General features: G+C 34.8%; 1 protein-coding gene across 1 annotated transcript in view; it reads right to left on the bottom strand.

Annotated features, from left to right (window-relative positions):
* Positions 1-278: 278 nt before the first annotated feature.
* Positions 279-26,433, bottom strand: part of LOC148946676 (E3 ubiquitin-protein ligase MARCHF6) — a 117,646-nt gene continuing 91,491 nt past the window's right edge. Inside the window, exons 14-19 of the mRNA XM_089096326.1 lie at positions 23,325-23,394; positions 19,635-19,810; positions 15,544-15,768; positions 13,491-13,623; positions 10,033-10,168; positions 279-583 (exon numbers count right to left, since the gene is read on the bottom strand). Coding sequence (XP_088952452.1) covers positions 490-583; positions 10,033-10,168; positions 13,491-13,623; positions 15,544-15,768; positions 19,635-19,810; positions 23,325-23,394 — 834 coding nt within the window. The 3' untranslated portion in view covers positions 279-489. The remainder of the gene's footprint in view (positions 584-10,032; positions 10,169-13,490; positions 13,624-15,543; positions 15,769-19,634; positions 19,811-23,324; positions 23,395-26,433) is intronic.

The following is a 26,433-nucleotide window of genomic DNA, read 5'->3' as shown; positions in this document are numbered from 1 at the left end:
TTTGAGACAACCTTTCGACCTAAGATAAGTCAGCGTAAAAAAAGGAAAAAAGTCTTAATCTATGAGGAAATCCTAGGTCGATAAATACTAACGTATTCCTGGTCTGTTGTTTTACAGCCGTTTCCGGTTTGGAAAACGCTACGGTCTATCTGGCCTTTTAGCTGATATTACACCAGGTAAGATATCGTACGTAAGCTTTTCAAAGGTCCTAATGTATGCCTGTTGAACAATCTCTGCTTTAGACATGAATAGAAAGTATCAAAAATATATTCAGCGAGTATATTTGTGTTATACTGCCAAGTAGATGGCGATATTTACATCTTTTATTACGACAGAAAAAAAGGAAATAAAAATATTCACATAACTATGGAGGGGAATATTAAAGTCCCCAATATCTCGCTATATTTTTCTTTTCAAAAACCCTTCTACTGTCCGCTTGGGCTATGTGATATATAAGAATCCACTGGAAGAATTAAAATCGACTTTAGATTAACTTGCAACTTCTGTGGCGGTTTGTACTGGATCAACTCGACTCTTTCTCGCAGGACGATGGTAATTTACTAAGCGTCGTCCAACAAGATACCTAAATAAACAATGTTGTTTTATCACAAAAAAATTCAACAAGACGATATAAGGATCTGTAAAGCTAAGTTTAGAAAGAGGCGTCAATTCTGTCCAGCAAAAGCGACCAAACTTCTTCGTTACATATCCCTATCAAAAGAAGGTAGGTATCTTATTTTAGAAAGTATATTAAATATATTATTTTTAAAAAGTAGCAACAGTACATTTTTGGGTGTGGGTAAATAAAAACTATTATTTATTTTGGACACAATCTTTCCAGCTGGGGAAACAAATGGTGCGACTCTTAACCAAAAACTGGAACGAACCGAATATTTGCTCTTAAGAACTTGCCAAATTATTTGGTATCTCATTCTGGCATATGTTCTTTGCAAAGACTCAAAATTTGACATAGCAACAACAAGTAAATATAACAAAGGGTTAAAAATTCTAGTTCTATTTGACATATTTTTTCTGGAAAACATGTTGTGGCATATATTCTTCGTAAAGGCTCAAAAATTTAACACAGGAACAACAGGATACAACAACGGGTAAAAAAGGTTAGGTATATTGGCATCTCCCTTTTTTATTAGGTGGACTTGAAATTCGGCTGCGCACGCAAAATTTAACTCATGCCAGACCCAAGTTTTCAACTTGGGGGAATTTCTTGATGTTTTTCATAGAAACATTCTTCTGTTGAAAAATCTAGACGATAAAAAATCGTTTAAACATTAATGTTTGTAGCTAAATAATTGTACTTTCACTTATATACTATATAGACATAACTTATATATATATATATATATATATATATATATATATATATATATATATATATATATATATATATATATATATATATATATATTTAGGTGGACTTGAAATTCGGCTGCGCAAGCAAAATTTAACTCATGCCAGACCCAAGTTTTGAACTTGGGGGAATTTCTTGATGTTTTTCATAGAAACATTCTTCTGTTGAAAAATCTAGACAATAAAAAATCGTTTAAACATTAATGTTTGTAGCTAAATAATTGTACTTTCACTTAATATATATATAATTTTGAATAGTATCTATATAGATACTATTCGAAAACTATATCAACAGATAAGGCTTCTCTAACAAATGAGGCTGGTTTATATAGGCTCCTTTACAGATCAAGGAGCCTTCGTGCACATTAGTGCCATGCATTTATTGTATGTTTCATTCATTATGAATAATTCTCATGCAAGATGAGTTTTGGATGAAGATACTGAAATAGATTTCGTCCCAGTCATTGTCAGCCCTCCATATTCCCTCTAATTCACCCCCTACAAACGTGACAAGCAGATACATAACCATTGGAGGAATCTGTTTTTCTTTCATGAAAAGTGTGAGATTTGGCCTTTGTTTTCAAACACTACGATGTAAAGAATCGAATATCCGAGCAATTCTTAATTCATAACAGAAAAAAAAATATATTGTAAGCCTGATGATGTCTACTTTTTGGCAAGTGCCTATTTTATCTTGCAGAGATTATTAAAGTAATTCACTTAATCTAAAGGCAAGGAAGTAGTCATGGCAGGGGTTAGGGGGTTAGACCTTTCCTCTCAGAAATGTTCGTCCGACTCGTAAAAACGTAATAAAATACATTAAGACACATTTTTGATGCATTTTGATTTTTTTTGTAACCTCCCTCCCACTTGAACGTAAACCTGGATACGGCCCTGTCTAAAGGTCTTACTTAGGATTCCGGCAACCGTTGTAACATACTCAAGCCACGTATGAAACTTAAGTCTAATCGAACCCCCCGTGAGCATTTGGTTGAAAGTAAGATTGATAGATCTGAAAAGATAGCAAAGAATCAGGTTCTGTGGAGGAAAACGCGTCCCAGTACATCTTCAATGGCGAGTTCTACCGGTGGAATACATATTAATGAGCAGTACGCTTATTTTTTGGAGCATTTGAAATCTCCTAATCCTGAAAAGGCTACACAGTTTGATCAAAATATTGAGACTGTGCTTAGAGCGACACCTAAATGCAGTTCTATCGTGGTCTCACAATCGTCTATCAAATATGTTACATGGTAGCCACTGTACATAAATAATATACACTAGAGTCACGACTTAGTAATATTTGGCTACTACAGTCTTGGCGCGTATAAAAGCTCCGCCCATATTCTCGTACGTCCTCGTCCATCAACAATTCATCGCAGAAACTTTCACAAAATGCCCTTGAAACCAACTCGAGACTTTGCAACCTACTTGTAATTTCTAAAAACATCTAATAATAACATTAGACTACTAATTACCGATTTTTATCTATGTATCTAATTTAAAATTAGATTATTTAAAATTTAGTGTTACAAAGGTGATGCCAAGTTTCACGTTCAAGAGAAATCTGACTTGTCTACCCGTGAAAAAATCTGATATCGCTATGTTTTAACGTTCTCCAGAGTACTTGCATCTCGGTCCAACTTTGTATAATGGTTGAGACAGGGAATGATTCTAGTGTATATGGATGCTAAAGGAAAAGTCTTCGTCCGGAATAGATGGGGTATGGGCTCGGCATTTAAAGTACAGTAATGAATTTTTGCATTGTGCCAGGTATAGTGCTATAGTGTTGGTATAGTGTCCGGTAACTTTTGTACGGGAGTGATCACACCTATTTTAAAGGAGGATAAGCCTAGCGCAAGCTGTACTTCTTACCGTTCGATCACAGTTTCTAGCGTATTGTCGAAAGTATTTGAGTTACTGATTGTAGATACTATTGTTGATGTTTGTACAATGACCCCTTTCCAAATCAGATTTCACCGAGGATTGAGTTATTTCCTGCCACTTGAATCATTGTCTACGATTTCATTGTCTGACGATTGATGCTTTTAATATGAATAACACTTTAGGGATGTTAATTCATTCCCAGGCAATGTTGGAGCTGCATAATCGAGGGGTCCCTCCTGATATAGTTGTGCAATTGTTTTATATATATATATATATATATATATATATATATATATATATATATATATATATAAATCTTAAAGTCCGGTTAAAGATTGGCAATTCAGTGAGTCCTCGTGAGATATTGTTAGTCTAGGAATCAAGCAAAGAGCTATTACTTCTCCGACCATTTACAATAGTACGGCATTTAGCACTCAATCCGGAATCCGGACTTCGTGTATTGTAAAGGGTACTCCTGTTTCCATTTTGTATCATGCGGATGACCTGCTGAGTTTGAGTCGGTCGGTTGCTAGTCTTGAAGATCTTATCTTAAATCTTGAATATCTTATCCTGTTGTAGATGATAATTAGAAGCGTACTGTTTTTTCTTTGAACGCTACAAAGTCGCATGTTTTGCTTTTTAATTGTCCGACGGATCTTGCACCTGATGTGAGAAATCTTGGCGGTACAGCTATAAAACCTATAAGGGAACCGACGAACCTAGGACTTCCAATTGGTCCTTGTGTAGCTGCAATCCGCAAGCTGATTGTTGATCGCCCTGACAAGAAATTGCGCAGGTCATACGTGTCACTTGTACGGTCACAGGTAAATATTGCAAAAATACTCTAGACTAAGCTTTATAACACCGTGGCTTCGCCTCACGTACTGTTCCTAGACCCATTTTGGAATTTTATGACAGCCATGGATAAGAAACATATTAGAAAACTATTTTTTATATTTGCCAAGTTCCTCCTTCAGCTCCCCAATTGGTCTCAAAATCGTTTCCTTATGACAAAATGTTTGATTGCTGACACTATTGTTAGTCTTGACGAACAGGCCTCTAACCTGTGTAGTAAAGAGATGGACCATCCCTGGATCAGTATTCTTTCTTGAATTTTTTTTGCAGTCGGTATTATTTATTTTTGTGTAGAGTAATTTTTTTTTCTTTTTGCACTCCATCCTTTTCACTTTGTGTGTTGATGGGTAATAAAACATTTCATTCATTCAGTCATATCTGCACAATGAAGGGATAAATAAGGGAAATATAAATCCCGCCCTCAAACAAAACTATATGATGGATTGTAGAGCAATTTAAAACTTGGTCTCTAAAATAATTTTTTAGGCGCCAGAAGCACACCCACTACAAAAATTGTCTTTAATAAAAGCCAAAGTTTTGTTTATAATCAAGTGGTTTCCAAGACAATCCACTAAGAGCCGTCTTAATTCATATAATAATGGTACATCTGTTAGACGCATGTGGAAATGTATATAAAAATCGTATCCACATATTGCGCATAACAGCTAGGCGCATTCTCCCCCCCCCCCCCCCCAAAAAAATAATATCCCTGAAAAGGAACAGCAATTTTATGGGGAAATACGCCGGGCCCCCTTAATTCATATGTAAGGCAGTTAGAAGAAACCATGTTCTCTCCTTCTTTAGTACTCCCACTATTAGCAGACATGGGCGCCCATTCGCTGGATTCCAGGGGGGGGGGCAAACCATGTCTAATTGACACTTTTAATGATATATAAGAGAAATCTCAGAACAAAAATATAAAATAAGGCAACATCGTTCCGCCAGGGGGGAGGGCGGACACCTCCCCTGCCCCCCCCCCCTAAGGGCGCCCATGTTAGCAGACTATTGGAAAACACCACACATTTCTCTCTTTTAGTGCCATCAATTCATGAAAAATTAGGGGGAAGGGGCAAAAAATATTTTAAATATCTAAAGGAGGAGGGAGGGGGCAAATTAGTTTTCTTTTTTAATTATAATAGTAAAAAGACCAAAAAAAGGCATTTTCCAATGAAAATACTAAAAAAGGGTAATTGTTAGAGTCTAGGAGGAACACAGCCCCTGCCCCACTCAATTGACGCCACCGCTGTCCTTCTGAGCCAATATACATTCCGAACCTGTGCCCAGACATTGCTTTACCTGGTTTTATTGTTTTAATACTAAGAAAAACAATAAACTAGAACGGTGTTCTACCTTATTATTATTAGCACTGTTCGCCTCATTTGGGTTATTTCCCAACAATGAAGGATGCTTATCATAAAATAAGACAAGCCCGTACAGACAAATTCGCTTCGTTTTATTTATTTACAGTTACAATTTTCCAAAAACGGGAAACCCCAAGCAAAATATTACCAAAATTAAAAGCTAATAAGGTATGATTTATGCTACGAATGGTGTCTCGCATTATTCTTGTTATTAAATGCAATAACAATTCTGTTTAACCTGACCTTAGAAATTCCTTCAAATCACAGAATACCCAACACAGAAACTTTAATATTGTCTACCTTTCCGTAAAATACTTTACAGGATTAAGGTAGGGATTTAAGTGCTATCTGAAAATTTGTTTTTACCAACTTTATTCTCCCATTTTTATACATTTTAAAACGTTTTCTTCTTTCCCAGCCCCGCCCCTCGTGATTGGTTCCATACTTTGATAGCCAGCGATTTATACTGTACGTATCCAACTTTTAGATCTACTGTAAAAAGCAGGTACGTATAGTGAAGTTTTACGGATTTAGGATTAAGCAATTTGAAATTTCCTAAGATTGTCAATAACATAGTAACACAACCACAGAAAAAAAACAACTTTATTCCCACTCATTGTCACTAGATATCAACACCCGATCCTTTTTAAGTATCTATCAACTCTAGTTTTTCACTTGTGGGGGCATTTTAGTTGCTGATTTAACTAATTTTTGTTGCTTTGTTATCCAATTAATAGAGTTGAGAAATTCAACTTCTATTTGGCAACTAATTCAGCTTTTTTTGTAAACAACCGTAACATTAAAAAAAAGCCCAACCGTTGATAAAGAATCAGAACATACAATATTATTTTTACTCAAATGTACAACTATCAATGCTCAGACCATGAATTCACAGGGATTCCCGAAAAAACAAAAAAAAACAAAAAAAACGCATTCCTCATTGTTTGGCAACCAAAAAATGAAGAAGACTTATTTTGTTACCAAACTTTGGTAGCCTCGTCTCTAGACACAAAGATAAGTTTGAATTGAACAAAATTACGATAGAAATCTATCCATAACAATAGATAAACAAATCCGATTATTTTTCAGATGCCACGGTTGAACATTACATTCTCTCTAGGGAAATACCAGGCAAAATAAAGGCAGTCCAAAAAAGATACCAAAGATCTATCGTTAATGAAGTTAAAGCCCTTAGTATCTCCCTTCTTCGGAACACCTTGAAGCCAACTTGAATTTCCTCGAGAAAAGGAGAATTTTACCTCCCTAGATCTCACCTCTCTAGTTCTGCTTCGACAAAACCCCCATTTTTACCCCAATAAAGTTTTCCACAGAAAATATAGAAGAGCCTTTTCCCTCCACCTAATTGAAATGTTAAATATTTGAATCTCCTCCCCTTTTCCCCTTCCAACCTTATTCTATTTACACTTGTTATTAATACATTTTACCAGTAATTTTATAAAGCTTATGTTACTAAATTTGATCATTCTATCAGTATACTACTACTACATCTAATAACTCACCGCAGCACCAAGCCGCCTGAAACCAACTCAGCTGCGCCCCCTCTTGCTCAATCCTAATCTATTCAAAGCTTCTTTATTTAACCCCTCCCAAGAAGTTCCATTTTCCTTTTAATCCTTCCTTACCATCTCTTCCCACTCCATTCAAGGACGACCTGCTTTTCGTTTGGCCATAGTGTTTGCCGAAAATCACGATTTTTGGCGATCTGTCATTCTTTATCCACAGATCGTGTCCTAGTCATCTCGGCTTTTTTATTTCAACTTCTTTTTCATATCTTCAACTTTTTCTATTAGTATAGCATTTGCATATAAAAAAAAATCTCAAAACTTCTATCTCTTACATAACAAATGAATTGAACAAACAATCCCAATAGTTTCCCTCTTAATTCTAATTTATACTATTTACTTTGTGGATTGTTATTAACTACTTTCGACATATGGACTTATATAACTGCCTTTTTTCTCTCTAACTAATCTTATCATACTCGTTTTCCTTTTAATGTTTGACTCAGTTTGACACAGAAGTGCAAACTCACACTTATTTGAAAACAAGATTTGTCGATCAGAAAAACGAATTTCCCAACATTGATCCAAAGCAGATTGAAACCATATATTCGCCTGGATGAAATTCTTCCTTTTTTCATCGGACACCTTAAAATCTGGCTCCAAACACAAAATTCAAACACTAGCTTAACTTTAAAAAGCCTGCAAAATCTCAAGGAATGAAAATAGAAGTCAATTCCTTGGAATTTTTATAACTTCTCCCTCCATCCAAATTTGTTCAAAGCTATGCTCTTTACAACGGTTCATGAAGTTCCAATTTTATTTAGATCCTTTCTTACAACCTTCCCTAAGCCAATTTGGGGACAACCTACTTTCCGTTTGGCCCTAATGGTAGTACAATCTTTAGCTAGTTCCAATTTAATTTAGATCCTTTCTTGCAACCTTCCCTCAGCCAATTTGGCGACAACCTACTCTCCGTTTGGCCCTAATGGTCAGTACAATCTTTAGCTCGTTCCAATTTAATTTAGATCCTTTCTTACAACCTTCCCTCAGCCAATTTGGCGACAACCTACTCTCCGTTTGGCCCTAATGGTCAGTACAATCTTTAGCTAGTTCCAATTTAATTTAGATCCTTTCTTAAAACCTTCCCTCAGCCAATTTGGGGACAAGCTACTCTCCGTTTGGCTTTAAATGGTTGGCCCTAATGGTCAGTACAATCTTTAGTAACGTGTTAATCTTCTTCCCTAAAACGTGGCCAAGCCATCTTAACCTTTCCTCTATTAGTAGCCCTAGAAAGTGAGATCTAGCCGTATTTTTCGTGCATCTTATTCAAGGATACAGGGTCAGTCAAACAAGTACATATGACCAAGGCCACATCCATTTATTCGGGGAGGCGGGGGGGGGGGGATACAAAAATCTTTAAAAGCGTCATGAAAAACGAGTTTTTTTGCAATCTTATTAAGTTTTTACGAGTCGGACAAACATTTTTTTGAGGAAGGGGGGAGAAGTTAAACCCCCTAACCCCTCTCTTGAGTATGGCCTTGCCTATGATTATTCTTAAACAAAATTTCGGGAAAACATTCAACAAATCTGCTTCGGCCTTCAACATTTCGGTGGGGGGGGGGGGGTAGTTAAAATCCCCTTCAATACGGCATTGCCTGTGACTATTTTTAGACAATATTTCTGAAAAAAATCAACAAATCTGCTTTGGCCTTCTACATTTCGGGGGGGGGGGAGGGGGAGTTAGAACCCCAGAGCCCCTCCCTTGAAAACGGCCGTGCCTATGACCATTCTTACACAATATTCCTGAAAAACACTCAACAAATCTGCTTCGGCCTTCCGAAGCACCCACGCTTCAGAGCCATACTTGACCTCTGCCATTACCGTGGTTTCCAATATTCTAATCTTAGTTTGTAAACCTTCCTATTTAGTTCAAGCTTTCATCAACTGCGAAAATAAGCTTTATTCCATGGGCAAACTAATTTTTATATCTTCACTGCATATACCATGTTAGTACTACCGATGTAAGTGAATTTCTTTATCCGATTATCCGTTATCCACTAGTTATCTCGTTATCAGTTCTCTCGTTACTTTATATTGTCTCTTCACCCCCGTTTATTCCTTGTCGAAGCGACTTAGCCTTCTTAACCTCAATTTTCAGACCTACAACCGCACTCTAAACTCCTGAAACCTCAAAAAATTCTTTCATTTTTTCTAAAACTCGCATCAAGGAAATTTGAATCCTCTGCATAGTCGTGAGTTTTATCTTCCCCTCTTATACCATGTTTTCCCTTAGAAAAAACTTATTCTCATACATACAATGGTCTACGTAGCAAAGGTTGGGCGATTTTCCTTGCCTTCGGCCGTGAGTGCTACACATGGTTAGGGGGTAGGATTTATTTTCAATAGGATATTTTTGCTCTACTTACATTTTCAAAACAAGGTCATAAGCTACTGTGCAATAAAAATACACATAAGGAATGACCTATCAAATTTCTGGGCATCACGGATCTTTTAGTGATTTAGACTTTACTGAAAACTTTTGATGATTATATCTTCTGTGGTAACCTATACATCGGGGACAGGGGATTTTCTCTAGTTGGATTGGTTCGAAGAGCCTCCCTATAAAAATAGCAACATTATTTTAAAAATTCAGGCGTACTTAAGTACTCGCATTAAGCCATTGTGCCGTTAGTTACGCCAAAGATTACTCCCCTGCAACTCCGCGCAAGAAATGCTTTAGTTTCATTGGTCCACACCTGTGACGTATTTTACTAAACTAATCATTTCTTAAGGAAATACAATTTGTGGATACAAATAGCCCCACTTTTTTCTAAACATGATTGGTTATCTTGTGTGAAATTTTAAGCCATAGACCAATTAAAATAATGAAAAGTTCACTTCCACCTGAATGATTCTTCTGTTTGAAATTCCAGGTTAGGAAAAAGAATGATAAATTTTTTTGCTAGATTAAGAGTATCTACAGTTTAACATGAGTTTGAATCAAACTTCCAAAATCCAAAAAAAAAAAAGATTTTTACCTGTCGTTGCGGATGTGTTCATACAGCCTCTTAAACTGTGTTATCTGCCAATACATAATATTGGCAATAGCAATGACAGAAAAACAGAAAGGGTATATTCTTCGATGAATCAGGCCAAGGACATCCTCATTCAAAACTAAAAAAGATAATATTTTTTCACAGATATGGAAAAAAGGATAGAATAGAGGAAATAAAATAAATAAGGATAATAAGAAAAACCAAGAAACATTAAAAAACAAGCTAATAAAGCATTGAGTTTTCCTCTAGTCATTTAAGCCTTGGACAGAAATACATCAAAGATCTGAGAAATTACAATATCAGTTCACTTTGACGATCCAAAATACATCGTTAAACTTTCCATTACTTATGTTTAAAGCTAAAGCACACAGCAGGCTTTATCGATCTTATTTGATTCTCAAGATATTATGAGGTATTGGAGTTTTTCCCACTTTTAAAAACATGCTCTAGCCACATCTTGGAGACCTGAGAGAACTGTTCTCGTATACAAAAAAAATGGAGCTTTCTAACAAAAATTGCATCTTACTTTAATCCAATCACTTTTTTAAAAAAAAGGTACTAGAACTTCCAGTTTCCTGTTGAACGAACTCTTTCTTAGTTTCAACGGCCACCTCTTCTATACAAAGTGATCAGAAGAAAAATAGGAAAAATACGTAGAGGCCAAGTCTTTCTTTACTTAGACCCCTCTACGCTCCGGCACTTGAATTTACAAAGCCCCTATCACGATTTTTGGAGCCCAAAAACTTAAAACATTCTCTAGTTTTCGTCACTTCTGTAAAATTTATGCTGTGCAAGGCAACAGCTTACATCATTCTCCCTAAATGGTCTAATAGGTTCGTGGCTCGATGAGAGAAAGGAGAAAAAAAAAATCAGTAACCTATAAAATGCCTTGAACTTAATGTAATAGCAACGAACACGAACATTGAAAACTTTTACAATTGAAAAAGTTACATTGAAAGACCTGGTTTCAGAAAAATTCACACTGAAAGTTACAACGAAAGACGTTCTTCTAGAAAAGTTTAAATTGAAAGACTTTCACAAACATTGAAAAATCTTAAAATTTTTCACCATGGAAAAACTTTACAGAAAAATTTAATTTTTCTGTTTTATTTTTCTGTGTTGTTTTATTTTTCAGAATAATAAAACAACACATAGTTGGTTGAAAGCCGTAAGACTAAGTCTACTTCTCCTTTTTTCCCTTTCTTTGAAGGAGAATAATCATTTTTTTTTTCACTGAACAGGCTACAATAAAAATAAATAAAATTTTCAAAATTTAAAACTCGCTTGTGTCCGACTCCGACTGTTTGGTAAGTTTTAAAGGCTCAGTGACGAAATGTTGGGTCTCTGTATACTGGGAGTAACAACTGACACACAGATTCTCAATGGATCCAAATAAATTCTTGGAAGATTGCCTGTGGTGACTTGCGGCCAATTAACGCGTATTATGGTGTCGTAGAGTTTATCAGCACTAGAATTATTGGAGGGGGGAGGGAGGCAAAGTCATATTCAGAACTTGGACTGAAATTTATGCTTGTTTATTAAATTAATGTTAAATTCCTATCACTTGCATCTGTTATAGTTGAGAATCATGCTCAATTTTCGGTAATTTCAATTTATAGATCCTCTTTTCAGTATAAAAAGAAAAAAGAGGATACATCAGTAGTACCCATGAAAAAAAAGTTATTTTTCTTGGTGTTCCAGCCGGGGGCTGTAAGTTTCCTTAATAGGGTTTTTGGCCATGGCAATTCCGATGTGTATGCTTTTTGTTTCGATTTGACACCATTTATAAGGTATCAAATGCTAATTTCAGAAATTCCCACACATTTGTTTTCGAGATACTATTTTACAATGAAGACTAATCGAGATGATAGTAACCACTCCTGAATGAGCTACAGAAGATAGTTTTTCTCGCCAGCTAGTTTTTTTTAAATACATTTTTCCATTTTTTGTTACTATTGGCCGTGGTTCACTCTTTACGTGGTTCTTCCGCTGCAACCGTGATCATATTGCAATATTTTATGGCAGGTATAATTGTTAAAGCATGTTTTTTTTATTTTATTAAGGAATAATCCAAGTCATTTTCCGTGAATCGCAAAATGCACCAAAACTAAAACTAGAACACAAATGTGAACAACAAACACAAATAAAAAGACAAAAAATGAAAAAAATCAAGAGGGCGTGTGACTTGAAACACCTGCTTCCTATTTAAAAGTCGGAATGTCCTAGGTTATGGTGAATAGTTGCAACTGTGTTAGGAAAAAGCTTACTTATCACCACTAAAATAACCATGTTGTTTTGATTGTAACTGAATCAACTGAAGATCCTTTTTGGACAACCTGTCTTAAATCAAAAGAAACTTTATATAAAGTTTTATTAAAACTTTAAATAACTATTGTATATTTACATAACTATTTATGTAGTTAAAGTTATTAATTTATTGTTAATTATTTTAACCATATTAATACTTTAAATAGCTAAATATATTAATTTATAGTTAACTATTTATACTTAAACTTATATATTCATAGCCTAAACTTACGCCACTATTACGCCTAAAGGTTGTACCTGATATTTTCAAACTTGTGAAATATTTGCAAAAAAAACGTTGGCTAAGAAACGTTCAAAGGGAGGATCACAAGGGCAAAGTATCTTCAGTCGCACTTCGATTCCCTGATCTGCATTATCGAAGTGCGGGTCTGCATTATCTGCAGGACCTGCATTATCCTGCTAGTCCTGACAATAACCTCAGAACTTTAAAAATGTCAGATACGAATTATAGGGATAACTAAGCAGCTTCCGACCTTCATTGAGGAACAAAATATTTTCCTCTAAACTTTTCTTCTCAGAGAGGAGATTGGTTACCTCGTGTGAGTTGGTTACTTAATAACATTTTAGAGTGACCTGTACTATATCACTAGATTTTGGACAACCGTAGATTCACTTACTAAAATAAGGTAATCTAGAGTAGCTTATAGATAGTGGCTGATAGAATAAGGTAATATAGAGTGGCTGGATACGTCACGATAGAACGATTCCAGACCGATTATTATGAATATCTTAAATTTCTGCTTTGTCTTTCCCAATCTTTTCGTATTAGTAATTTAATTTCGCTATGTTCAGCAACAGATATTAGTCAAACATTTTAAATATTAAGTTGTAAATTATTAAATGATGCTTCATTGAGCCTTGGTTCGTTCCACAATCTTATCTGCCTTTTTTCGTAAATAGATTCATTTCCTCGTGCTGTGCCTTAAATGTTTTTTCTTATTCTGCTCTTGTAAAGTTTTTAAGTTTTCATGTTTTCGTGTATTCTTTCACTTTACTCAACAAGTGTCAGTTTTGTATATTATAATTATTATACTAATAGAAGTCCAAACAAAAACAGTTAAGTGTGACGTGTACTACGTCACTAGATTTTGGACAACCGTAGATTCACTTACTAAAATAAGGTAATATAGAGTGGCCAATGACATAAGGACATGCAAGAGTGAGACCTAACGAAAAAATGGCTGGTCCAGCAAGCTTGAAAACGACGAAATTTATATCCAGGTTTCTTAGGCCGTTCTGGTACATCTGAAAAAAAGAGTCTGGTCAACAGTTAATGTACTGCAATCCTTAAAAGGAGAAGAGGCGTAAGTAAGGGGGAAAGACCAAGAAAGAAGGAGGGAGCAAAAACGGAGAGACAAAGAGGAGGTGGAAATAGATTTGATATGTCTATATATCTTGAATATCATTTCTGATTTGAAATATCATAACTCTATTATCAGTTTAACCTTTTAGGGTTTTCTTGGGTAACAAATTTTACATCATTTCTTTTAAACATCATTTGCAACAGCGAATCAATGGGGGGAGACTTGGATACTAACTACTATTTTTTTATTTTAATTATATATATTAAACACCCTGGACCAGACACGTAAGGAGAGGGGACTGGAGTGGAGGGGGTACTGGGGTAACGATCACCTTAAAATCTCACATATTTTGCAGTTTCTTCCTTATTATCCTGCCATTTGGCTGATATTCAGGGGCACCCTCCCTCCTCAGAAAAAAATGTTCATATATATACTAGTGGGAACACAAACCTATTTCTTAATATTTTTATTACAAAAATGTCGATGACCTCTACATTTTGTAATCATTTTCTTTCTTTTAGAAAACTCGCGCAGCTTAAAATTGGCAACTAACCAGGAAAATAGCAAGTAAGAAATGTGTCCGCCTCGGCCAATAATTTTTTTTGAACCATAGAGAAGAGTTTTAATCGCTTTTAATAGCTTACATTAAATTTAATAGAAATATTTCAATTTGCTCGCCCCTGAACCTTTTTAAACCACCGAGCGATTATAATGAGGTACCAAATAAAGCTTTCCTGGCGAAAAAATTCCGTAAGAGCTTCTCTATTTTTATGGACAGCCTCACCATTCTTACCCAAAAAAAATAAACATGCATTACTTCGACTGCAAATAGCATCAGTAGCATAAACACATTAAGACTACTTATACAAAATTGAATTAGTGCTCATCTGAGTTAATTTTTCAACCAATCAGAAAATTTTATGAAAATCTGGCTGGCTCAAATTAGCCCTCGCTAAATCTCAGCATTAGTAAAATCTCAAAGTGAATGGTTATTAACATTTTTGGCCACTACTTTAGAAGTTTCAAATGTCAGAATCCGCCTTTAGGGTTAACACAGCATAACTCTTGAAAGGTTAACCCTGGAAAGGCTGAGTTTAAAAAGCAAATAAAGTGTTATAGCCTGCATGACTTTACTACTCCTCGTTGCTTAGCAGGGAACACGAGCATAACTAATTACATGATTTTAGTCATAGCAGGGTTATTGATAATTAACTAATCCAGGTTAATTAATTTTAATGGTACGGAGGATAAGCATATATTTGATATAAGGTATCTTGGTTTTCGGATTGCAAGTTAAATACGAGTAGTTAAAACCTGGCTATTTTTAGTTATATTTAGACATTTTTCAAAACAGTCCTAGCATCATTACTTCAAGGAAGTATAGCCAGGGAGTCCTGGTTGAACTTCCTTGAAGTAATGGTGCTAGGGCTGTTTTGAGAATTTTAAAAAACTTTTTTTAGTTTTAATGTATGTATTTTAATGTGAGTTTTTTTTATTTTTATTTCAGTTGTTTTGCTGAGGACGGGCCTTGGATATAGGGTCGAAATATTCATTTAAAGTTCCGTTCCACTGTCCTGTATAAAAAATTCCCCGTTGTTTCTACTTATTATTTATGATGGAAAGGCAGTGCGGTCTTCGTGGCTATTTAGGCTCTTATCTTATTATAGTTGGGGACACTTTGGGATTACCTCAAGTTTGGGGACATAAATGAGATAATGGCAACATAGGGTCTATTCAGGCAATACCAAAAAAGAGGCTGTTTTCCCCTTTTGTTCAAAGTTCAGACATTGGCTTGGGATCAATGATCTTGAAATATGTTAATTCTTAAGTTTTACTAATTCTTCATATTTTCACTATTTACCTGTTCTAAGGCATGTCGCAACCACCAATCTGGCGACATCATGGTGACAGCACAAATAATTTTTGTATAAAGCACACCCAGACACCAATCTTGAGTCAGAAAATAGATGGGGGTTTGATGAAGAGGAATACGATGTGGGACAATCAACACAAGATCCAGAGTCAAACCGAGTAGAAATGGAACGACTCCAACTAGGAGAAAGAAGGCAACTAATGATTTTGTACCCTGAAAAAGATCAACATTTATTAAAGCTTAAGAATAACTACGTTTTCAAAACAGTTGACTTCACGAACTAAACAATGAAGAAAGGCTAAAACGAAGATGGATATTCGTTTCTTTAATTAAATTAAATAAGCTTATTTAATAAAATTAAATTAAAGAAACTAATTTAATTAAATTAGCATTTAATTAATATTAAATCGTTTAATTTTAATTTACTCATCATCTGGCAGTAACACTTAAGCGACACTCTAATTATCTAAAAAATTCTACTTACTAAAATCTTAATAAATCTTACTAAAAATCTAACACTCTAAAAAAATCTAGTTAGCAATAACCTAAGTAACACTTAATTTTTTTTTCTTTTTTTGCTTATACGCTGTGCAGGGATGAGAAATCAGCATTCTAATCAAACCACAAAGCCTCTGCAATTAACGTACTTTTTGGTTTTACTAACAACATAAAATTATTTCTTAAAAATGTTTCTAATACATTAATTTATTAATTAATTTTTAATTAATTAATTAAAAATTAATTAATCATTAATACATTAATTTTCTAGTTAATTTAGCTACATTTTATCTTTTTATTATCTTTTTCCAAGAAAAGTGCTCCATTTTTACAAAAATAAGGCAAAATAATGTCATTAAATTTTTTAGTCTTTCAAGAGGATTAGGGAGAAGGTTTAAGTGCCCAGTCTTGCATTTCAAAATTTTTAAAATAACGTCAATTTTTTTTCAAAATTTTTAAAATAACGTCAACATTTTTAAAATAACATCATTAAAATTTTTAGTCTTTCAAGAAGATTAGGGAGAAGGTTTCAGTGCCCAGTCTGGCATTTCAAAATTTTTAAAATAGCGTCATTTTTTTTCAAAATTTTTATAATAACGTAAAAATTTAAAAGAAAATCGCATTTCAAAAAAACGTCATTAAAATTTTTAGTCTTTCAAGAAGATTAGGGAGAAGGTTTAAGTGCCCAGTCTGGCATTTCAAAACTTTTAAAATAACGTCAATTTTTTTTCAAAATTTTTAAAATAACCTCAAAATTAAAAAAAAAACGGCATTTCAAAATAACGTCATTAAAATTTTTAGTCTTTCAAGAGGATTAGGGAGAAGGTTTAAGTGCCCTTCTTGTTTTATATACACTTACTCAAGAACCCAAATATATCTCTGGTTACCACACTGATGAAACATGATTAAAAGATTATTGCTACTTACTAATGAAAATGTAACACAAATTTGGTTTCATGGTTTCTATGGGACGAGTAATCCTCCCAAGCAATTAAGTGGATTGAACCCTTACTACTTATGTCCTACCCCCCCCCCTCGAAAAAAATGCATGAGCAATGACAGTCAATCTTCTCGAAGAAAGATTCATAAAATTGCGTCTATCGATTTTACAGACGTCAACCATTGTTAAGGCAGGGCGGAGAACCATACACGATGCCTTTAGCACAAGATATATTTTTAGCAAGAATGTGTTTGATTTTAAACGGGCCACTTTGTTATAAAAATTTGTGAGTTTCTCGAATTCAGTACATTTGTTAGAAGAAAAAGCGTCATAGCTCAACAGTAACTCAAAATGGGCTATGTGACAATATAAATTGTATGGGAGAGTGGAAAAGCCAAGTAATGTGTTTCGGGTTTGTTGACTATCACTGACTACCACTGCCACTGCCAAGGTTAGGGGCCACTGCCACTGCCAAGGGGTTGACTACCACTGCCAAGGTTATGGGCAACTTAGAAGAGTGAAAACTGGCGCTAGTGTGGACTAAAAAAACAATCAACGCCATCAAGCACTTGGCGACACTTGGCATTTTGTCAAGCTTTTTAATTGTTTTTCTGTCAGGAACTGAAATTAGACACTTATTAATACATTGATTTTAACAACTACACAAATTAAATTAATTATTCTTATTATTTTACTGAAAAAAAAAAAATGCCAAGTGTCGGCAAACGCTAGATAGCGTTGAGGGCCACTAGCACCAGTTTCCACTCTTACAAGTTTCCCACACTCTTTGGACCAGTGGTTTATGCAACAAAAATTTTCCTACACGTCCAAAATTCAGCAAAAACAATTTTGCTCTATTCCCTGGCTACTTCTGTGAATAAAAAAAAGAGAATATAGCAGAATATTACTTCAGAAGTAAAAGGTGTGTAAGAAATTCCTCTGAAGTAAATGGAGTTTATTCATTAGATTTTGCCAAAGTCGGCAGAGAGTTGGCAAGCAGTTAAGTTGGCAACTTTACAATGGTGAAGTTTGCCTAAAAGCTGACAAAAGAACGGTCATCAAGGAGACCCTCATTCAAAAGCTCTGCTCAGATGCCAAGTCAGACAGAGACAGCTGGCCCAGCTGGAAATACAAGTACATACGTACGCAAATGGAAACATTGGAATGAAGCTGCATGACTCCATTTTAATAAAGCCATATGTCAGTATTATTAAAGTATTATTTGTTTCGCATGTCATTTCAAATTTTTTTCTAAATATTTATTGTAACACTTAGATGATTTCTAGTAATTTTCTAATAAAGAATATAATAGTTTTCAAAAATCTTAATAATTTCTAAATAACATAAACAAAGCAATTCAATTTAGAAGTCAATTGTATTTTACAGAGTAAGGTTAATGGACTCCTAAACCACAAAATTATATTTTAAAATAAACCTACCTTTTATTCAAAACAGGCATATTTATTAGAGTTTGTACACCTTCAATATATATTTAAATTAGTAAACATATACATATTTTTAGGGAGTTTTACAAGCCGACACTCGTCAGCCAGTAGTGCTAATTCAAGAAAATGTAGAGAGGAAGGGGGGATTATACGTTTTCAAATATCTAGGTGGCAATCTTTTTACATTTTTTCAATAAAATGTAAAAAAAAAAGCAATTATACAATGAAAATACAAAAAAAAGGTTGTATTTACAATGCTTTATACGAAATTGTACCCCTCCCCCCATGCTTTAAGAACAAGTCATCAAACACAAGGAACACAAGGGCAGTGTGATCAAAAAATTCACACACATATATATATATATATATATATATATATATATATATATATATATATATATATATATATATATATATATATATATATATATTGGCTCCAAAGTTATATATATATATATATATATATATATATATATATATATATATATATATATATATATATATATATATATATATATATATATATATATATATATATATATATATATAATTGGCTCCAAAGTTATATATATATATATATATATATATATATATATATAATTGGCTCCAAAGTTATATATATATATATATATATATATATATATATATATATATAATTGGCTCCAAAGTTGGAGCCAATTTTCGCAAATCAAGTGAAAATGGCAGTAAAACTAATGTTTGGTACCATAAAGGTACTATTTAGTATTTTAAAAGTACTATAAAGGTACTTTATAGGGCAAACCGAGGTCTGGGAGGAGCAGTTGCCCCCCCTCTCCCCCTGCCCCATAGCAAATTAAGCCCCTGCTAAAAAAAATGCCAGTTCGAATATTTGGAAAGGGATTCGGTAAATAAGAAAGAGCTGTAATCAGGAACTGGTTCTATCTGTTGTTCCCGAAAATGCAACAGTAAAGCATTGATCAAAATTTATCGCAGACAGCAGGTGATTGAGAGGGCTGCAGCCCCTTCATATTGTAGTGGAATGACAATAGATTTTCACATAAAATAATATACGTATTGAAATGGTAAGAGTCTTTTACTCAGTATCACAGTCAGCACAATTTACTAATTCTCTAAAATGTGCCAAAAATCATTAATTGAACCATGTCTTGGACCCCGACGGGGCCACGTACTATTGTTTTTTCATTAAAAATACTCACAATTTTCACCCATAGTTCAAAGCGTTTAAGCATTGCTTGTCGTCCCTCAGGTATCCACTGATATACAAGAGTTCCAAACCGAATTGACAACCAGCAGATATAGAGCCCAGTGAAAGCAGTATACAAGTCATGCACTTGACCTTTCCATGGAAACATTATAGCTCTTCCAATACCAACTGAAAAATGACAAATTATTACAGCAGCCCTTACTCAGACAAAATTTCGAACCCCAATTATCGACGAATATACTAAGAAAGAAAGGAAGAAGCACTGCCCAAGAGAGATATTATGACATCTTAAAATAACAAAATGAGAAATTGTGTACCTCCAAACTAAAAATTTTATATGTTAATTGTTAACTAATACGTCACTGGACTTTAGAGTCCCTACTGGCGGTGCTGATCTGCGCTTCATGGCCATTCAGCCAGGAAGTGCAATGGAGAGTTGGAGGTCAGCCATCCTGTGCTTTCGCAAACCCTTCCTGTTTGCCTTCATATTTCTCCAGGTACCCATTCAGAGCTGTGTTAACTCTGGCAGAGCTTACACAGTCATGCCACTGACCCCCGTACCAAACCAAAAAAACAGCGACATCAGAGCTCAAATCCTTGTCCTCACAGACAGAGGATTCCGAGTCTAGCGTTTTAACCACTCGGATAGGAAGGCTTTTATACTAAGAAAATTAATGTGTAACTGACCAAATCAATAGCTCAGGTTAAATTCTATCTTTTTTCATAGGGAAGAGGCTTTGCAAGAAGCACGCAGACAGCAATATCTCATCGCTTCCAATGCGCAGATAAGTCATATTTTTTTCTTTGATTAGAGAAACTAGGACCAAAATTAGAAAATTCTAATTTTCTAATTTTGCGAATTTGTTACATTTTTACGAATTTAGCCCCGATTTTTACGAATTTGCTACATCACAGACGATTAGAAGGGTTACTGTCCTTTAATACCATAGTTAAACAAGTGCTCTAGTTTCATTATTACGGTTTTTGAAACATAATCTTATAAGCCAATTATTTTATTGGTGGTACATGCATAAAAAAAACAAAAAAAACTAAACCTATTTGGTTTAATACGGAAACAGATTCAAATTGCCCCACTTTTTAAAAATTGTGTGGATTGTCCGTGTAAACTTTACATCAACCAAATCAACCGAAATCAAAAAGAATCGAAAACTTGTTGAACTTTAGGATGTTTTGCAATTGAATGTTATGTTCCTCTTTTATCTTCTGATTATTCTTTTTTATCTTTTATGTACCTCTTTTATTAGAATACTAGAATCAGAATATTAATTCAGCGCAGAATAGATTGTAATATTCTGTGCTGAATTTCCGGAGAATGAAATCTAGGAAACTAAATTCACATTTTAATTTTGCAGACTATATTTGAATTTAAAATCTAGCCCGGAATATCAAAACCTCGAATTGTGTTACGAATTTTCAACGCTACTACAGAACACATAAAAAATATCAATTCGAAAAATATGTCACTATTTACAGCAGAGCTAATTTTACATTTTGAAAAAATGTACATGTTATGTTCTATGGAAAAAAAAAATATCACGAAAACACCCCTTAGGCTACTTATTAAATCAAAATGAAAGGAAGTCTTGGGGGTTAGTAGGAAAAAACAATATACTGTATTAAGAAGAAATTGTTCAGTAATCATTAAAAAGACATATAAAAAACCAAATGTTGACACAATCTATCATGATAAATCAAACTCGTATACAGCTTCCCAAAGATCATTATTTTTGGGTACAAACGAAAAGCAGGTCGTTCCCAATAGGGATGGCAAGAGGTCGTAGGAAAGATTTAAAGGAGGTTTCAACCTCTTGGGGTGGAGGAATTAAGGGCTTGAGGAAGAGGAATTAAGAACTTTAGAAATTAAGGGCTTGAAGTTATTGTACATCAAAGACTTTTTCCTTCATCTTATTTCTGACTTTAGTTTAGAAAAAATAAAATAAAAAATCAAAAAAAAATCACGAAACTTTGAAAAGAACATGACAGTAGAAGATGAGATAAAGCGAAGCCTACACAAGTTCTTGAGCAATACTCGAAGCCTTTTTTCTTTTTTTTTAAGGCGTCAAAAAAGAACAAATTTTCAAAAATAAATAATGCACTATTTTTTCCTGTTTTTATATACCCAAATTCATGGCACCAGATACATCATAGTATCCGGATCTGGCATATTATGTCGGATATTCTGGCATATTATGGATCTGGCATATTATACCAGATCCAGTGGGGACATTATCCTGCCACTTCATCCTTTCACGAAGAGACTGGATCAAATCACCAATAACAGTACAGCTCGCCTTATTACCCTTATTTTAAACCTTTCAAAGTGGTACAAACAGTTTTTAGGGACACATAAAGCGGATATCTGTGTGCAGCGATGGGTTTTGAGGCCGAACTTAAAAAACAGGATAATAGAGCTAAGTGAGAACATGTTTTTACAGCAAAGAGTAATCCTAACCCCTCCTACACAGTAAGTTCTCATTTCGTCGAGGCGGCTTTTACTAGAAAAAAAAAATAACGCTACACCTTTAAATTATATATAATTTTCTGCACATACGATTAATATCTTTGACACCGCAATACTTATGCTGATAATTTATCCAGGGCATTTAAGAAGCGGTAGCCTCCTTACGTACGAAACTTATTTAATTTCCGTTTTTTTCGTATCATATTCAGAATCATTCTAAACATGAGGCCTCATCCCCCTAAAAAGCTACAAATAGATTTCAGGTCATAATATGTAAAAGCTTTTAGGGAGATGTTTAGAAAAATATGTTCTTAGAGGAAGCCTCCCTTACTCTCTGTGTAAGCCCATAAATGCAATCCTTTTACTTCACACCAAGAATAGTTCTGTATTGAGATACACATTTTTGACAGTTCTAAATTGAAGAACTAGTTTAAGACAGTCGCTTGATCCAGTATTGGCCTAATTTAGGCAATTTTTTTGTTTCACAGCAAAATGGCGGCAATCGGTACTTTACTGGGCGTAATATCTTTTTTATAGAATAGGAGAAACTTGAATTTGAAATTTCTGAAAGAATCAGCCCTCTCCTGAAACCTACAATCATAGGTTCTACACAATAATCCTTCATAAAAAAAAATCATATACGCATGATCCCCTGAAAAAAAAAGGAAATCGTATATTCTCTTACTGGTCATCAACACCAAATGCTTTTTTTCTTGGAGGGAGGGAGGGAGGGGAGGGGGTATACTTCTAATCAGTTTGAGAAAATTAAATCTTCTGAGCTGTATATTACCATCAAACTTCCGTTCTTTGGAGTTTCTACTAGAATTGACAAAGGTCACTCTTTATTTACAGTTTATTAACATAAGCAAGGGTATCTAATATAACCCAACTGATACTATTTAAGATCTTAAATCAGCCTTTACTAAACTCAGTCTTTGTGAACATGCAAATTCTTTTAAAATTACTATAGTATCAAAATCTTCACTGTACAGAGATGTTCTTACCCTGACAAAAGCGACTTTTTTTTATCCGAGGATCAGAAAAACAAAATCTCAGGTGATAACTCCCTCAGCATATGGATTTATTTTTATTAGAAGACCCAGTATTACCAAATTGGTTACCGATGATCCTAACCTGAACTGGCGTCAAAATTAAAGACAGATGAATAATGATAATCCAATTTATAAACAAAATTCTTACCGGGGATAAGTAGAACTGCGACACTCGATACACAAAACGTTGCACACATCAATACTATCATAAGGAAGACCTGAAAATCACGGCGTATCAGAATACTAGATAAAAATAATGGTCAATTAAATCAAATGAATTAATTAATGTAGTGAAATCAGAGATTTAATGAAAGATTTGTTTTGGCTTATAGTTTGGGAGAATAAGGAAATAAAAAAATTTCTCAGGGAAAGCTTTGGGAGGTATAAAGAGACTATTGATCAGAACAGTCCTAACAATGGGTACATCGTCGACTGACGATAAGAGAAAGGTTTTCAGAGTATTTGGTATGAAGTTCCTTGTTAATTAGGTTAGGTTATATAGTGGCGATTTATCTTTCTATCGATGAGTCTTTGTTTTTGAGACTACGGTCCTTGATTTTTTGTGTGAACAAACCCTATTCTATTCGTATCTGTTGACTTGCCAGCTGACCTCAGGAAACGACGCAAAGAACTTTTATCACTTGGTTATAAGCTACAAAATTCAAAAGTAGCGAGTGAGAAATTAGCAGAGACGCGTTTGATCTAAAAAGAAATCAAACTTTGGTTAGAAACAAAAAAATCAAAAACGGCTCAGTGGATGAAGTTTCCAGACAAATGCTACGATCCGCTCAAGCTCCTCCGCGCTGGCTCGGACGATGCGAATGATTCTAATTAGGACGCTTAGAATTTTTCTTTTTTTTGTTAATATTTTGTGAGGTTTGTGGGGCAGCTATAATACTGAAGTAATTAGGAGTGAATATTGGTAAAATTAAAGTAGTAAAATTGATGAATAATTTAAATTTAGAAAGTATTATAACTGCGCCATGAGAGAGTGTTTATGTGTAATTTGCCGCTTGCATATTCTTGATTTCTGTTTATACAATGAGATGTTTTTCCTTTTCGTGCGTTCTTGCTTTGTTTTTCTTTTCCAGAGTTATAAGAAAATTTCGGGTTTACAAGCTTGAGTGGTCTACTACTCTTCTCGAACGTTATGCCATTACCTCTTTTCAGTATGTTGATAAGTGATGATTTCCTGTTCTAATTCTCTTGGGGGGGCCTCCTCGTCGACAACCCATAGTAATGCTAGATTAATAGAGCTGGAAGAACTTTTTTTAGATTTATAGAATATTTTTGATTTAGAAATTAATAATGAATCGGATACCCCGTTATTTGATAAAAGTAAATTTCCTAGAAGCCGTTATGAAGAAGTGTGTAATTTAAGTACGGGACGCTCTGACCCTCAGCTTACTGTTCTTCAACTGAACTGTCAAGGGTTATGCTCATCGTTCGCGGATCTAACGACTCTTTGTCAACAGTTGCAGCCAGATGTAGTCGAACTTAGCGAAACCTTTTTAACAAGACAAACAGATACCCTTCAGGAAATACCCGGATATACTTCCCGTTTATTGCAGAGAACAGCATTGAAGAGAGGAGGTTTAGCTATTTACACACGGCAAGAGTACTCGGTATGCGTTAACAAAGAATTAACCCGGAATATAGAAGGAATTTACGAAGCACTTTTCCTGGAAATATGTTTACCTTCACAGAAGAAATTAACAGTTGGAGAAGAATAACGCCCACCGGCAGGATATGTTTCTTCATTCTTGTAAAACTTAAGCCAAATATTGGATCATCTAGAGAAACAAGGGAATGAAGCTATTTTAATCGGGTCCTCAACATCAATCTTACTCTTCCTCTATCTTCCGGTGCGACAGATCTGCTTAGTATAATGTCTGCTTCGAATATGTACCCCTCGACGACGATTCCATCCCGAGTAACTGCCACTTCCCACTCACTGATTGACAACATTTTTTCGACTCTGACTCCAACATCAGGCTCAGTTTTGCTATCCAACACTTCAGATCACTTCCCTCTGCTTACAAATTTCAACATACAGCATAAATATCCAAAGCCTAATGCTTCGATTAAGCAGGGGTTCACTACCTGGAAACTGAATGACGAGAACTTGAAAACTCTTAATCAAATTCTGGAAAGCACATCCTGGGAAAGTGTTATGAATACAGATGATGTTAATTCAGGATTTGAGGAATTTCATAGCATTTTCATGAGAATATATACGGATTGCTTTTCTGAAAAGCGTTCAAGGAAGACGGGATGGAAAAATCAACCCATAAGCCCTTGGATTAGTCATGAACTGCTCCAGTGCATTAACAGGAAAAATAAACTGTGGATGGATTACACAAATGACTCATGTATTGCAACGCTGGAGAAATATAAAAAATATAAGAAATGTGTTCGATCAGTTTTACGTAAAGCTAAACGAGATTATTTTAGTGGGAAAATTGCTGAAAGTGGCAAAAATTCTCGGAAAATATGGAAGGTTGTTAACTCTATACTGCGTCCCTGCAACCCCCCACCTGAGCTTCCATCTAAATTATCTGTCAATGGGTAGACAGTAACAGGACCAGATAACGTTGCAAATGCATTGGGAACATTTTTTGCAGAAGTGGGCAGAAAAACAGCAGATTCTGTTGGGAATTCCGCGAAGAGTTTTAAAGATTACCTTGGTCCGGCATGCACTAAGTCCATGGCAATAGCACCTGTCTCTCAATATGAAATTCTGCAAATCGTACTAAATCTAAGAGGCAATTCGGCTTCTGGGTTCGACCGAGTACATACCAAAGTGTTAAAAGCAGTTGCCCCTTCAATCATAGAGCCCCTTACTTACCTCATAAATTTGTCTCTGCACTGGCACTTACCCAGAACTGCTAAAGAAAGCTAGAATAATTCCACTGCACAAAGGGGGTTCTCGAGTTGACCTGGCTAATTACAGACCTATTTCTATCCTCTCAGTTTTTTCAAAAGTTTTTGAAAAACCTATGCAACAGCAGCTACTCCAGTTTCTGGAGAAGAAAGGGTTTCTTAATAATCGCCAGTTTGGGTTCAGACCAGGGCACTCCACACAGGATGCACTAACGGCGTTAAGTTTATGGATAAACAAAGCTCTGGATTCTGGTCTACTACCTGCAGCGGTTCTGCTTGATATCAGGAAAGCATTTGATAGCATGTACCATTCAATTCTCCTCGGGAAGCTGGAACATATAGGAATAAGAGGTGAAGCTCTGGATTGGTTCAGA

This window comes from Artemia sp. Qi Xiang Cuo, chromosome 11, assembly GCF_049724085.1.
Source record: "Artemia sp. Qi Xiang Cuo chromosome 11, ASM4972408v1, whole genome shotgun sequence".
NCBI classification, from domain to species: domain Eukaryota; kingdom Metazoa; phylum Arthropoda; class Branchiopoda; order Anostraca; family Artemiidae; genus Artemia; species Artemia sp. Qi Xiang Cuo.
This window is presented reverse-complemented; position numbering and strand designations above follow the sequence as displayed.